We start from the raw sequence: 15,356 nt of genomic DNA, 5'->3' as shown, positions 1-15,356 counted from the left end.
ACTGAGTTAATTAATCTATGCTCCATGATTGTCTTGGGGACGGGAACACCATCGCGGATGGTGGACATAAAAATCTCCGCACAACACAAATGATGCGCTACACCTATACACTGAGCATTCAAGTAGTGAGGTATCCGAATTACGCGTAGGCCGTTTGTATACGGTTGCCACCGTCGTAGTGACACCCCTGAGATTCACCGTAACTCCTGTACACTCAAATTCATCATCAAAAATGTCATCTCTGTCAAGAATCGTGAAATCCAAGTCAGCGAGTAAGTATATTGATGCATTGGCAGCATTGCGCGTATGCTCTGCGTCCACACACTGAAAAGAGCCACAGGCTAGTTCCGCACGTCGAGTGTTAATGCGCACACCCACAAAACGTGGCAGTCAATATTCGTCTTTCCTTACATTAGTTTCCTGAAGCGCTATCACATCTGGTGGATTCTTCGTAGCGACGAGTCGAAGTACTAGACCAGCGTGCCGCGGTGGCAGCGACCTCACATGCCATTGCAACACAAAAGGGCGAGGCTGCTGACAACTGTTAAAACTATTTCCGGTGTAACGTTTAGTGAAGGCCATCGAGGACTAGGAGGAGGGCCTCCAAAAGTTGATCTGCTTCTGTTGCTGCTGGTGCCTGACGACCGGCGATTAGAGATGTGATGGCGTTGACAAGCATATTCAGATGGTTCACTATAGTTACACATCATCGTTGGCTGAGATCGGTTTATGTACTGTGTTTGCAATGTTCTTCACCGTGGTCGCAGTATTTTTAGAGGCTTGTTCCGACGATTTCGATGGCAGCACTGGCACCGATGTCTCTGAAAAGTAGAAGGTCCGCGCCTCTTCTGTTTCTTGCTTAGTCGAGGCATTTCGAGTCGCTGCACAAGCACTACGGCGACGCGTGTTTTCATCTCCTGGTACCTTCTTTTTGGCTTTCTCTTTTAGCACCTTTAGTTGATCGTTCAATAAGGAACATCCTTTGTCCGTGGCCAAATGTCCTCCTTTACAGTTTGGGCAAGGATATGTCTGACTTTCAGAGTACTCTACACAGTGATTCGCGCGGCATTTGGCACAGACCAGATTTCTGGCGCAAAAGCCCTGAAGATGACCAATCTTAAGACATCTATGGCATTGTAAGGGCCTTGGTACGAAAGGCTGAACAGAATAGCGCACAAGCCCAGCCTTTATATGACTGGGCAGCTTTCCACAGGCAAACAGTATCTTCAGACACTTTGGCGAGCCCAGCCTTCGAACACTAATTATTTTGCATGGTGGTGTGCAAATAATCATGCTCTTAAAAACGTCGTCTTTGAGATACATGGCGACACCAGATACGAGCACCAGCTGTTATATGCGCACCCTGTGATATGTAACGCCGCGTGTGGACACCACAGATTTCAGACAAACCAATACATGAAAACGCAGCGTCGTTAGGCCGAACAGTACACAATTAAGCATAGTATACGATTGCAATAAATGAAGAACCTCTTAGTGCGGCGCATGTCCAACAATTAAGTAATACCATTTTATGATGAGAATTACTTGAAGAAATGAGTGCTACAAGGACGCGGACTAAGAGAAGAACACGTACGATGGAGAGTGGCTCACTTCCAACTAAACGTTTATTTGAAGAAACAGGACTTATGTAGATAGAAACAAGAAAAGCCCAACAGCGACTTCATGACCTCTCTATCGCATCAGAAAAGCAATCTCTTTTTCTGTGAGTGCCACTGACGGGCAGCTGATGTCTCTACATGTCGTACACGTTCTTCTTTTACTCCACGCCTTTGTAGCGCTCATTTGTTTTCTTCAAGTATGTTAAACCAACTCGCCCACATCAATCTTCTGATGTGAATTATTTTTTACGTTTCCCATCTTATGAAGGTTCAACCAACGTAGAACGAGTGCAGCCGGTTGACACAGTCGTCTCGGCCGGCGTCGCGTGACGTCATAGTACTTTCGGCACGATGGACGCCTTTCACAAATGCGAGAGCTAATCCACGATCCTTCCGCGAGGCAAACAAGCCAATAGGGACACTGCTGTGACCAGCATATTTAAACAGAAAACAGCGATTGGCGCGCTTAAAGCCGCGCAATAGATGTGGGGAGGAATTATCAGGAGCACTTCTGTCGCGAGCCGCGCATTTTCAGCGTATTAGTAACTTAGTAAATTTAGCAGCTACGCTTGTCGCTACATTTTTATTACATCTTTTTAAGAGTGTGAGACGCGCACCTACTCAACCTTTCGCCGTTTTCTACTAACGAGCCTGTCCTCCATCTCACATCCCGCCGGACAGCAAGCTGCCGCCGTTGGACCCCTACGGAAGGAGTCGCCTGTCGCTAAACCTCGTGTCGCTGCTGACAGGCCATCGACCAGCCCAGCCACGCTGACCGCCATCTACGGTGCCTCGCCGCGACCGAGATCGGTGGTAACCGCTGGTCGTATCGGTGGAGGAGCCGTTCGCAGTCATGGTGGCCCGGGCTCTGTTCCGAACGAGCCTCACCAGCGTACGAGGAGTTCTTGGAGCAGGGCCACGCGACAGACGTCGCTGCAGTTTTCAGCCCGGAGTGCTCGGAGCGTGCCGTCGGGAAAGCCGACGGCAAAGTCTGCCGAGCACGGGCCGCCGCAGCTATTTCCGACTCGCGGCAGCAGCCCGAAGCAGGTAAGTGCGTGCAGTCGGCCACAAAAGTTTAAAAGACGGGGGATTTGCGAAAGCCTGAAATACCGTGAAGCCAGAGAGCATAGCACCCCCAGACGTCGACGACAACAACAACAACAACAACAACAACAACAACAACAACAACAACAACAACAACAACAACAACAACAACAACAACAACAACAACAACAACAACAACAACAACAACAACAACAACAACATGCAGCAGGTTTTGCGAATCACACGGTGATCCCTTAAATTGGAACCGCTATGCTTTAGCAGAGCACAAGCTTATTTCCCGTAGCACCCATGTCCAAGAAAATCGGGGTGGACTGTACCTAACGGAACGCGCTTACTCCATGGCGTAACTGCTTCCTGCACGTAACCTCTCGTCATATGACTCTTCTATATGAAAAAAAAGTGTTTGAGAAAAGAAACAGAAGACAATGGGAAAGGTCAGTCCTCTGTATTTACTGCCTGCTAAAAAAAATCTACTGGTTTGCTCCATAACTGGAGTTGGCTGCAAGCTCTGAAGCGGGCGGTCCCGGCGCGTGAGAGCATTGGTGGATGGTCCCAAGACTGTTCCTAATCGTCAAGCGCCTTCAAATGGTGTGAGCGCTTGTTCAATAGTATGTGCTCTTCAGAGCAACGGCGGTGCCTTGGGAGCTTTTGGAATAGGGAAATTTGGGAGCTTTTGGACGCCTGATTTAATAATACTCGTAGAGAAGCATTTCCACTGATGTGGCGCACAGACTGCACTGAAAATAAACAAAGTACAGTAGAGCAGGGCAATAATTTCAGTTACTCGCAGCCCATACAGCCTACAATGGGCGACTGTGGTGGGCACCTACAGCATTTTACAGGTTTCGCAACATTTGGATCATGTAGCACTAAGGCTCCCACTGTCCGTAAGCCAGATAGTTCACCCAACAACTTTTGCGTCATCCTTAAATGCTGCTAATAGCGCTGCACTGTACAGCCCTCACTTTTTTGAGCCATCTGTACAATCACGACCTAAAAGAAAGAGAATGATGCGATATTAACACGTAAACGCCCTGCTATACGCCGCTATAATTCATGTCGAAACCTGAACACCAGTTGCTGACTTGGATGATCTCAATATTACAACAAAAATGCAGCATATCCAACGTACCCTGCCAAATCTATATACAGCGAACCTTTCTGTAAAGAAGTGCACTTCCTGTTAATCTTCGCCAAGCGCCAATGTTGTGAGCTTGGCTTCATGCCCACGCTTAAATTAGAGCAGGTGCTCACGTTTTGCAGCACGTTTCCCAGCATATCCCAGTCGTGCTTGCTGGGCGCGACGCTTCTCTTGTTTCACTTTCTGTTACTCTACCAGGTTTAGTTTAGGTGGCATGTTGGTCAAGAATGCAATGCACCTTTGAACCCAACCAGCGTTCATCATCATCATCATCAGCCTGGTTACGCCCACTGCAGGGCAAAGGCCTCTCCCATACTTCTCCAACAACCCCGGTCATGTACTAATTGTGGCCATGCCGTCCCTGCAAACTTCTTAATCTCATCCGCCCACCTGACGTTCTGCCGCCCCCTGCTACGCTTCCCTTCCCTTGGGATCCAGTCCGTAACCCGTAATGACCATCGGTTATCTTCCCTCCTCATTACATGTCCTGCCCATGCCCATTTCTTTTTCTTGATTTCAACTAAGATGTCACCAGCGTTATAGGGCTTGAAAGAGGCAAGCTGGCTTCCTGCTCCATTTGTTTAGGGTACCCGACCTCCCCATGGAGGCGCAAATGCGATCGTCCACGCGGTTGCCAGGTGGCACGATACCTGTGCAACGTGAGGCCATCCCCTCTGGTTCCCTCTCTCCTATGTTATCGCGGCTCTCCCAACGCCTCCTATGGATGTCCGTGTCTCGGCCCCTTCACCCTCTGCACCAGCGGCCAGCGACCCGCATGCGCAAGCCGGCTTTGCTCCTCTACCTCCCACTGCTACGAGCGAAGTTGTGTGAGACATCGTTTCTAGATGGCGCCGCCGTTCAGCAGCCGAATGAAGTCAAGGGTACAATCAGGACTCGATGGCCACCAAAGGTCAGTGGGACGCCTCACATTGGGCACTCACGGGAAGACTACAAATGAATCTGTGCAGGTTTTATATGGGCTGAACAAGTCTTGAAGTGAGGGAAGCTCAGAGTAAAATTGATTATAAAGAACGACTGAGTAATATGGGAAGAATGTGGTTGGTAGATTATTCAGATATTTGTAAAGGAAAAAAAAATATTGATTTACAGTGGAGGAAAAGCTTACCAGCAGGTATGCGATCTGTATGGGGAGTAACATAGCAACAAAGAACGTCAAGCAGAAAGTCAGAGAGGCTGAGATAATCTCATGGGTGACGGCAATGGAAAAGAAACCTGCTATGAGTAACTATACTTAAGAGGAAAAAAACGAAATCAGTAAGGACACAATTTATGATAACTCAAAGGGAAGCTCATTACTTTTCGAAGCGATATCGATGCCTTAGAACACGCTCTTATAGATTGAGATACAACGAGGTAGAAGAAGCATGCGCTTGCTGCGGTAAAGCTAGGGAGACAATGGAACATGTTTTATTAGAGGGTGAACACATCTGCCCTGCGGTCGATTTAGGCACCACGGGCCTCCTTGAATCCCTTGGGTTCAGCGAGAGCAGGGGAAAAGTAAACATGTCCGCAACAGAGATTAGTAAGAGGCGATTGGAAGATTGGTGGAAGAAGAGTAGGCAAGCGGGCAAACGACGGAGACGTACAAAAACAAAGTTCCCAATAGGGGTTCAGAAAGTTTGGTGATCGGAATTCTACGTGGGGATGTCTTTCTTTTTTCTTTTCTGCTTCTTAACATAGATAGGACTGTAGGCAATACAATAATAAGAGCTTGGTGAAGCAACCCCCCGCTCCGTCCGTTCTAAAGGGGATGCTCATAGCACCTATCCATCCATCCATCCATCCATCCATCCATCCATCCATCCATCCATCCATCCATCCATCCATCCATCCATCCATCCATCCATCCATCCATCCACATCCATCCATCCATCCATCCATCCATCCATCCATCCGAATGTGAGCTATTCGGCGAGAACGTACGAGCAGTAGCTGCAGCAGGTGGCAGCTGCGGTCAGCAAGAAAAGCACAGTGGGCATTCGCAAAGAAAGCTTCGCGTTAAAAAGGAAGAGGCGCTTTCTCGCTCTTTCTAGCTGGAAGTCACATGTCATTCTCATATGACAAAGAATACATATCCAGAATTTATCCAACAGTTATTAGCCAAAATTGTGTTTTCGACATTGCTTGCGGATGGTGACCCTATCAAAAAGTAGTAAATCCGCATGGTGGCACGTCACCCGTTAGGAAGCTTGCATAACTTCCCCGGTTACGCACTTTAGAGCGACTATTTTAAGGCCGCTTTTCAGCCACGTCACATCAGCTTCATAGAACTCGTCACTCCACTGCGAAGTCACTAGCACTGACATGGCGCTCTTTGGTCGTAAATGGCCCTTGTGCCAATAAACAACACATTCAGTCATTCAACTTCCCCGGTTACGTTTCAAACGACCGTTTAAATAAACAACACCTGGGGCGCTATTCTGGGGTGATCACTTTCGGAGACAGCTTCACTTACTCGAGATTTCAGCTTACTCGACAAAGGACGTGTCCGCGAATACAGCATACAACGTTTCTTGCGCGGTGCCAAGCTCGCCATCTTTGCACAGTGCTAAGAACACTGTCGGCCGTATACGCCTCGTGCACCGCCTATAGAGGCGCCACTGAAAGCCATCTAGCGGACGCTTCCAACAGTACACGCGGGAGCAGTAGCAGACGACAACCCTTTGCACTGAAGATCGCGGCTGCGATTTCTCCTTTGTTCGGGTGCCAGGGTGCTTCTTCTGCGGTGACAGTTGTAGGGAAGATGCTGACTTCTGTGCGAGCGGGTATGAACACGATGTTACCGGTGTTTGGGACAACATGGTCCACATACGTGCAAGGTGTGTTCCGCAGACAAACGCCATGAACCCCATTTACATTACGTGGAGCTCATGTTCACTAGCCTATAAATTTTGTTGAGTGATGCGATCTCTCGATGTTTTTTTTTATTCTACCCTTGCCGCGATGCTGCTTATGTACCTTAATAATATGCACCCGTCGTTAGTGCAGACTTATATCAAACAAATCCGCACGGTGCAATCTCTGCATATGCCGTTGTGATTTTTCTGCCGATGAATACATGTTACATCGCCGAATAAGTGCAGTCGAAGTCGCCTCAAAAAAAGTAATCGCCAATTTATTGATGGAAACGCGTACACTAGGCAACGAAGTCACCAAACACACGGGTTAATAAAAGCACGTGTTAGTGCTGTACTGCCCATGCAGTTCTGCTGCATACGCCGATGAACTACCGTTCCCGCTGCAGTTTGTGCAATTTTAAATTCCGCAAGGGAGCTGCTTCGAAACATACAAAGCTAAAGACTGAATAGCTTTTCAGTACTTTTTTATATTACTAGAGAGAGGTGCCACATGATATATTTAAAGGCAGAGCAGCGCCAGTCAAAGTAGATGAGCGCTGGCGGCAAGGCCCGGTTTAGTCGTCTGCAGCGTAAGTATAGAATTCAGATGAGTACAAAACTCACATGCAAGAAGGGACTACGTTGTGAAACAAACAAATCACTCGGCGTGTTAAGTTTGCTCAGGCAGCATCGAGGTGTGATGACTTCCCAAACGGGACGCGAACTTTTCAGCGAGAAATGGAACAAAAATAGCATATGCAGCAGCTATTAGCAATTCTCGCCTTGAACTACCTATTTTCTAAACACATTTCCAAAAACGCAAACAATATCTAAGATGCCCTCGGGCAAAAAGAATAAAGCTGTTAAAGAAGCACTCCCTTGGTATCATTCCGATAAGACACAGCGTGATTTATACCCTTTACAAACAAGGCAGGGTGAAAACTTTGCAGCTCAAAAGAATCGACAAGAGTTATGCATGGAGCAACTAGCAACAGTTAAACATGTGCGCAGCCACGCTTAAAATAGATGTAAAAACATGAAGTGCCCGACAGCTAGTGCGAGGATTTACCGCGCCACATGAAACCAACAATTTCAGTCCTTGCAAACTTCAGTAGCTTTAACATACAACGCAATGCGCTCGTGCAGTCGTGCTGCCTAGCTAGCGCAACGCGGTAAAGAAGCGGAAAATAATATAAGCGGCAAACAGCATTCCGAACTTTAGCGAAATGCCTTTAAACCTCATGCTGCACTTCGTTGCTGCACTCATGCTGCACTCATGCTGCACTCATGCTGTACTTCGATCATAGTTAGACGCGTGAGCAACGAAGTTGCTCACGCGTCTATGATCGAGTGGAAAAAAACACCGACGCGACAAAGCAAAGGATGAGAAGAAGAAATTTCCCTTCGAAGCGACGATCCATTCTCGCTACCGTTGCTCCCGCTGATGAGGCTTTGCCGGGAATGATTAGAACCACATCGCCGGCACGTTTTCACCGGTATTTGAGCCCCCCACCCTGCAACAATTCTTCTTCGACATTCCCTGAAGCTTTGGCCACCCCACACGTGCGAATGGTGTTGCCTATCTTGCTCTGAAAACGTGAATACCGTATTTACTCAATTCTAAGCACCCCTTTCTTTCACGATCGCGATGCCCAAAGTGAGGGGGGGTGCTTAGATTCGAAAATATAGAATAACCCCCCCCCCCTTTCTCTTTTCGCTGCGACATCACGACGAGACGGGTGCGAGAAATAACATTTTATTTTGCAAACATTCAAAAGAGAAATCAGTGCAGACAGTGAACCAACCGCTTGTGTAGGATTCTCAGTCACTATCACTGCCACTCGAGTTCGCCACACCGCTTGAACCACTGCTCTCGATATCCCACAGCAGGTTGTCTTCCGTTCCGTCGAAGTTGTTTGTGATAGAGCACTTCTTAAATGATTTGACCACAATGTCCACTTGGACCCTCTTCCACCCGTCCGAAATCCACTTTGCGATGGTTGATGGGGACGCTTTCTATAGCTTTCCCGTCGGCGTCTTCTTCCGGTCAGGGTTTCGCATCCACTCTTAGAGAGAGCCAAGAGATCATTTAATTGAAAGAAGGCAGAGAGTTCGGCCTGACCTAAGGTGCTCTAGCCTGCTACTCTGCACAGGGGGAGGGGGAGCGGGGACATAAAGATGTGATGAGGGATGATGATGACTCTTCGTACTCCTGTCGGAGATTGGCTTTGAAGGGCTTGTTGACTGAAACGTCGAGGGGTTGCAGCACTGGCGTCATGCCACCCAGAATCACAACCAAGTCGCTATTGATGTTCCGAAGCTTTGTCTTTACCTCCGGGGTCAGATGGCCGCGAAATGCGTCCCACAGAAGCGTCGACCGCATGCCTGCAGGTCCATCGAGCAATGATTCCAGAGTGAGCAAGCTTGTTTGGCGGCATTGGCTACGCGCTCTTCCTAACAAATAAGGGGGTGCTTAGATTCGCATGCAAACTTTTTCCCAAACTTTTTCGCGAAAATAGAGGGGGGGGGGGTGCTTAGAATCGGGGGGTGCTTAGAATCGCGAAAATACGGTAAGACAGAGAAGCACGATCAACGACACAACAAACTACGGCGCGCGCCAGGCTCCTCTCCCGCGTGTTCTGCGCAAGGCCGCCACAAGTGGCGCGTCCGTCGGCGTGCACGCCGCGTATACTTCAACGCGTCCAGTGCCGAGCATCGCAAAAGTGACCGTCAGAGAATACCATCCGTGATGTGTGCCGGTATAGTGGCATAACACTCCAGCTCCGGAAGGTCAAGTTACGTCAGAAAGCCTGCTTAACGTTTCTCTAAAGTTTAAGTTAAAAGGCGACATTTTCCCAATTGTGCGCAGGTTCAGCGGCACTCACCGGTGGCGAGACACGATCGAGCGCCGTCTGAAGACGCGACTAAGACGGCGAGCAACATGGCGTCCACTGCCGTCGTGAGCGGCTCGACGTCGACGTACGCGCTGCCTCGGGAGCTCAAGGAGGAGCTGATGCGCAAGAAGCGGCGCGAGAAAGAGCTGCAGCTGCAACGTCAAGCACGCGAGGAGAGCGAACGACGGGAGCGCGGCCTGGAGGCGGAGCGGGCTTTTCGGGCATGGCTGGCTAAGAAACGTCGAGGAGAAAGCTTGACGCGCGTCGACAGCTCATCCAGTAGATATGTGAGTAGTCTGCAACACGTTACGACAGTGGTTATTTACTATAATCACACAATTACTTCGAGAGAGAGAGAAAGCATTGACGTGCTTTTGCTTGAGTTGGTCATAGGTCATTTCTAATTTACCACGGCGGTGTATTTCCTTTTTTATCAATTTACAGTATGACTGTTTCCGTAGGTGATAGCTCTAGCCACCATAACTCCATAGCTCATGCCGCGAGATCATTTAGACTGTGGGTTTTGTGCATGGGGTACCCGTGAACGACGTTGGCTATGGGTTGCTCGTGATGTGCGCGAAGTGATGCTTGTTTTGTTATCACGCACTGGCGAAGTCAGCTTTGTTATTAGTGTTCAACAGTCTTTCATTATTTATGAAATAGGGTTCTGCCATGTGGCCTTGAGGTGGACCTCACTTAGGTTCCATCAGGAACAGTTATTAATAACCAGGTTCCGGGAATAAACTCGTGTCTACGTGGCTTGGCGATGGCAGTATGACTAAAGCGTGCTGCCTGTTGAACACCATATCTTCTGCATTCTCAATGCATAAATTGGAATATCACTGCAGAGTAAAGCAACTATTTCTCAATATGAATCAGCTTACTTCAATGAAATGTCTAAGGCCAGCTTCTTTTGGCAGTGCTCAATACCTCTGTCAGCATCATTTCGATAAACATGCAGTGTAGCTTTAATGCTGCATATCGATACAATGCGCATGGTAATGTAACGACTTTAGATCTCAACATAGCTCAAATAATTTTAAGTGATACGTATAGGACCAATTGTGATAGTGCCTTATAAGATATCTAACATTGCTTCAAAGGATTATTCACTTTACTTCGATTCAATTCGCTTTACTTATATTGAACAATGCCATGCGAACGGTTTTTTGAGATTTCTAGCACGTGCGGCCATTACTGCATTCACAACGAGCGCCGGTCCTAAGTCGGATTCAAAACTGTTCGGTGGGAATTCATGTATAAAAACACGCTAGCAACAGGGATCGTTAACCGGATACACATGCGTGAACCAGCGACCACATAGAGCGTGTTCCGCCAGTGACTTCGACAACTCGGTACCAAAGATGCGCACGCAGTTTGGTTGCACTGAATGTTTCGCTGGAGGTGTCCCACTATGTGCGGCAGGGCTCATGCGACTGCTCACGTCGTCCGACGCATTGTCTTAAACATGCTCAGGGACTTTTGTCTCTTTGGCTTCTCTTCAGTGGCGTAGCCATGGGGTGGCGCACCGGGCACGTGGCTCGATATCTGCCAAATTTTAACGCGACAGCGTTAAGGCGCTCGTGTCGCAGAAAAGCCGGTGTCGTCGGCGTCGGCGGCGTTGGCCGTGAGCGATAAATCCCGGCAGGCACTTCATGAATAAAAAACAACTTGCAAGATGGGCTGGCGGGGAATCGAACCAGGGTCTCCGGAGTATGAGACGGACACGCTACCACTCAGCCACAAGTTCGATGTTTCAACGCGGTACAAAAGCGCCTCTAGTGAATGCGGTGTTGCCTTAGAAACTAGCCGTAGAAAGTTATGCTGCGGTGTATATCAGTAATTATGAACATGTAACTTACAGAAGTCGCAGTTACACGAGTAGCGAAGTGCGTTTCCGCTACATTTCTTCTGCGCTTTCCGCACACGCTGAGCCATCTTGGGGCAAGCACAGAAGACCCCCTCCTCTCAATGTACGGTGCTGCCCCGACAGGTGGCGCGCCACGCGCGCATTGGGGCTGTGCGGGGACCGGTGCGAGGCGCGTCGCGGCCCGGACTCCCTCTCCCCTGATGACGCTTCGCCTTACTCCCTCACTGGTTGCATAATCAAGCGTCCTTCCTTTTTTTAGATCACTATCTGTCTATCTCTCTGCCCGTGCCGATCACGACCTTTGGCTGGCGTGCATCGTTTCCCCCTCCGAGACACCGAGTTCTTCGGTTCGTTCCGCTTGCTCAGGCGCACGTTTCGTTGCCGCGCCGAACGCTGCGTTGCTCGACGCTCACCGCGTCCGATGCGGGGCGCCTCGTGAGTGATCGCTGCGCCGTAGCCCATTGTCTTACACCCCTTGGCGGGTCGATGGGAACGCTGTCGCGTTTCACTCTTGAATGCGAAGCTTAAGCGTCTTCTAATTTTTTGTGCTAATTTCTGTGCTGTCCCCCTCCCGCCTCCCCTTCCCCATCCCCGGTCAAGTGCTTGCCTGTCTACCGAAACATCTTGGAGGTTGCTTTTTATTTATGAAGTGCCTGCCGTGATTTATCGCTCACGGCCAACGCCGCGGACGCCGACGCCGACACCGACACCGACGCCGACGACACCGGCTTTTCTGCGACACGAGCTCCTTAACGCTATCGCGTTAAAAAAAACATTTCTGGCTACACCACTGCTTCTTTCCCACCGAACCGCAGGATGATTCGTCGCAGAGCGAATCGTCGCGTGCCACGGACACACATGGGCGTCGCGCCGCGTCCTCGGGCGCTTTCGAGGCGTGGCTACGCCGCAAGGAGCGGCAGCAGCGCGAGGAAGAGCTGCGGCGCACACTACGGGAGCTCGACCTAGCGGCGACGGAAAAGCCCCGCCGGTCGCGACAAGAGGCGCAGCAGGTGTACCTCGCGTGAGTGATCAGTCCGCCTCCACTGTCGACGAAGAGGCTTCAGAGTGGCGGCGTCTCTTTGTACGTTCCTCCACGGCACCTGTTGCCGAGTGAACGCGCTAAGAAGAACGAAGCGCGTAGGGAAAGTTACCGTTTATACGAGCGTAACATGTGACGCAAAAATGTTTGAGCTGTGCTGATCTAGCACTCGTTGTATAATTGACGCACAGGAGCAAAGAGCGGACATCGCAGAAGTGCATTGCTTCAACTCGCGTGCATGTGTTTGTGTACGCGTCTGTCTGTCCGTTGCAGTGGTGTGACTGAATTTTTCTTTAGTCAGTCAGTCAGTCAGTCAGTCAGTCAGTCTTGTGACCGATGAATGAAGTCTTTCTACCAGTCACTCAGTCTGGTTACCGATAGCTAAGGTCAGTCATTCAGTCGCTCTGGTGATCGATTACTAAAATGTATATGTCGCTCTGTCGGGCCGTGGGCTACGTGTTTAACCATGGCGCGAGCGAAATGGCATGGCAAAACTAAGTGTGCCTCTTGATCGCAGATGGCTGGAGCGCAAGTACGAAGAAGAGCGCCAGCGTCGCCTGGCGGCTTGGGCAGAACGTCGGGGAGGCCGCGAGGCAGCGCTGTCGGCGCGTTCCCTGCGGATCCTCGAGCGCTACCTTCGCAGCGACGAGTTCAACCGATACCCGGAGCTGGTGGTCTAGAGAGGCTTTGCAGTGGTCGGCAGCTGCTCAATTCTCCAGCGTGGAACCAGAATAAGCAGCGCGCGAACGTTTTGTGGCATTGCGATGCTGTGAATCCAGCAAATCTAGGAGGCCACGTAGTTTATGCATGATGTCACAAAGATATGCAGTTTGGATGATGTGTTTTCAGCACGAGTGTCTGGCTGTGTGTGCGTGCATTACTAAGGCTGCCTTTTGTCGCAGTTCTAGTTGGGCTAATAATCAAAAAGTGGCACCCTGACAAATGGTTAAGCAAGGAGTGGTGCTTGAATTATACTCAAGGATGTTTCTCCTAATCCTCAGTGGTTAATTATGGTGCAATAAATATTGTTTATACAAAGTTACGACATCTCTTACTTCCCGTCATGCGGAAAATGAGACCGCAGTAGACCGACTATTCATGGCCATGCATGAACATTGTCAGATAAACTTGGCGACGTGCATTTTTTGTATTCTCTATTGCATTACTGGATTGGGGCTACAGTGAAACATTCAGTGCAAAAACAAAGTGACAAGGCAATAACAAAACAAAAACAACCACGGCATTCTGTTAATTCACTTTGCACTTTTTAGACATTGTGATGTAATCGTTCTCGTAAGTGCACGGTTTAATCGCTGCGCGTTTGAGTCTCAAAAATCGGGCTTTGAGCTCTCAAAATATTCGGAGAAATAAGTGTTTCCTACTTTTGTCTATGAGCCCACAACGTAATCAATGCTTCGACATATGAAAACTCTGCAAGATATGTTTCGTAATTTTTGTATTGTAGAATAACGAACTGAAGTGAAAGGCTACACCAACCATCCACACTATTTTTTCTACGCATACATTTAATAGCTGCAAGTAGGGATTGGGAAATCTGGGCATCGAAGTTAAGATGTTGATAGAAAGGCTGCTTTCTGAAAGAAAAAGGTAAGCTAGATAGGCATTTTTGATGACCCGAAACAACGATAGGGGCATCCATTAGGAAGCAAATACACTATGATGCAGATTTATTTTTTAGAAACCAAGTGGCGCTATGCCTATCATTACAATCTGCTAAAGACAACTTTGATCACGCTAACGTGTAAGCAAGCCTTAAGGTGCTTCCCTGATTCATGCATGAGCGAATGGAAAGTGGAAGTATTAACATGCTTTTCCTGTCGGAATTTCATAACTGGATAGTTTGTTGCTTAATGCGGCTCTCACTAGTGCAGGCAGGTGAATTGACTGTCAGGTGGCTGCTACGTACTTGTTCTATTTATTACCGTTATACTAGCGGTTAAGTGCATTTTGTATTTATTAGTATTAAAGTAAGGTACAAAGCCGATCCAGATTGGATTCTTGCCTAGAGAGATCTTGCAAAGCACGCGCAATAAACGAAGCTGGTGCATTCATGCCCGCACCGACTTTACTCCGCATTCACCGTTGTTGTGTTGCACTCAAAAGAAAGAAAATTGGGCGAGTCGGTGTGATTCACGTTGCTCTTGACAGAACAGGCGAAAACTCGCGAAAATACTGCGGTCCTCATTAGTGAACGATTGCATATGTCGGCGCCCTGGAAGCTACCACACCGCATGTAGCACCACTGTACAAAGAGTCGCTCGTAATCTTCATTTGCAGAGGCGTTCCCACTAAGTGAACAGTCTAGTGCACTAGTGAGTACGTCGATAGTGAATAAATGGGTCGCTGAATTGGTGCGCTGGGTCTTCTGGTTCGAGGTCAGCTTGCTGTCTCCCTGTGGCATCGAGCTGCCCAATTCTCGATCACTGGCATCGAAAGAGAGAAGTGCAGAAACCAGCTCACCGCCAAGGCCACCGTAGTGTAAACCAGATGGTGAACCTGGCGTGAACACCGGTGGAAGAATGAACCATGGTCGTAAGGACACTATCTTGCCGTGAAACCTCGAACTTGCTAGGGCTGGCATATTGAAGTTGATTTGAACACTCAGAGTAGTGTCTTCTTTCGTATTGCTCTGTCTAGCTCTGTTGGCAAGAATCCAGTTCGAAAGGAAAGTTTCCGACAAATCTCGAGTGTTCTCAAGCGCACCGCCTGAACTATGGAATACGAGAGGCCCCGTAGCATTGTCGCCAAACAGCTCTTCAGTATGGTTCAAAACAACTGCGGCCTCTGCCCCTCGGGACCGCATTGCTCCATTCGTATATAAGTGCTCGTCTGTTACTAGGGCCAGAATC

General features: G+C 48.9%; 1 protein-coding gene across 1 annotated transcript in view; it reads left to right on the top strand.

Annotated features, from left to right (window-relative positions):
* Positions 1 to 13,522, top strand: part of LOC142584287 (uncharacterized) — a 30,408-nt gene extending 16,886 nt beyond the window's left edge. The window contains exons 4-7 of the mRNA XM_075694426.1: positions 2,301 to 2,666; positions 9,553 to 9,864; positions 12,263 to 12,468; positions 13,004 to 13,522. Coding sequence (XP_075550541.1) covers positions 2,301 to 2,666; positions 9,553 to 9,864; positions 12,263 to 12,468; positions 13,004 to 13,166 — 1,047 coding nt within the window. The 3' untranslated portion in view covers positions 13,167 to 13,522. The remainder of the gene's footprint in view (positions 1 to 2,300; positions 2,667 to 9,552; positions 9,865 to 12,262; positions 12,469 to 13,003) is intronic.
* Positions 13,523 to 15,356: the final 1,834 nt, after the last annotated feature.

The sequence above is a fragment of the Dermacentor variabilis genome, chromosome 6, assembly GCF_050947875.1.
Source record: "Dermacentor variabilis isolate Ectoservices chromosome 6, ASM5094787v1, whole genome shotgun sequence".
NCBI classification, from domain to species: domain Eukaryota; kingdom Metazoa; phylum Arthropoda; class Arachnida; order Ixodida; family Ixodidae; genus Dermacentor; species Dermacentor variabilis.
The sequence above is the reverse complement of the archived record's forward strand: the minus strand, read 5'-3'. Positions and strand labels throughout refer to the sequence as shown.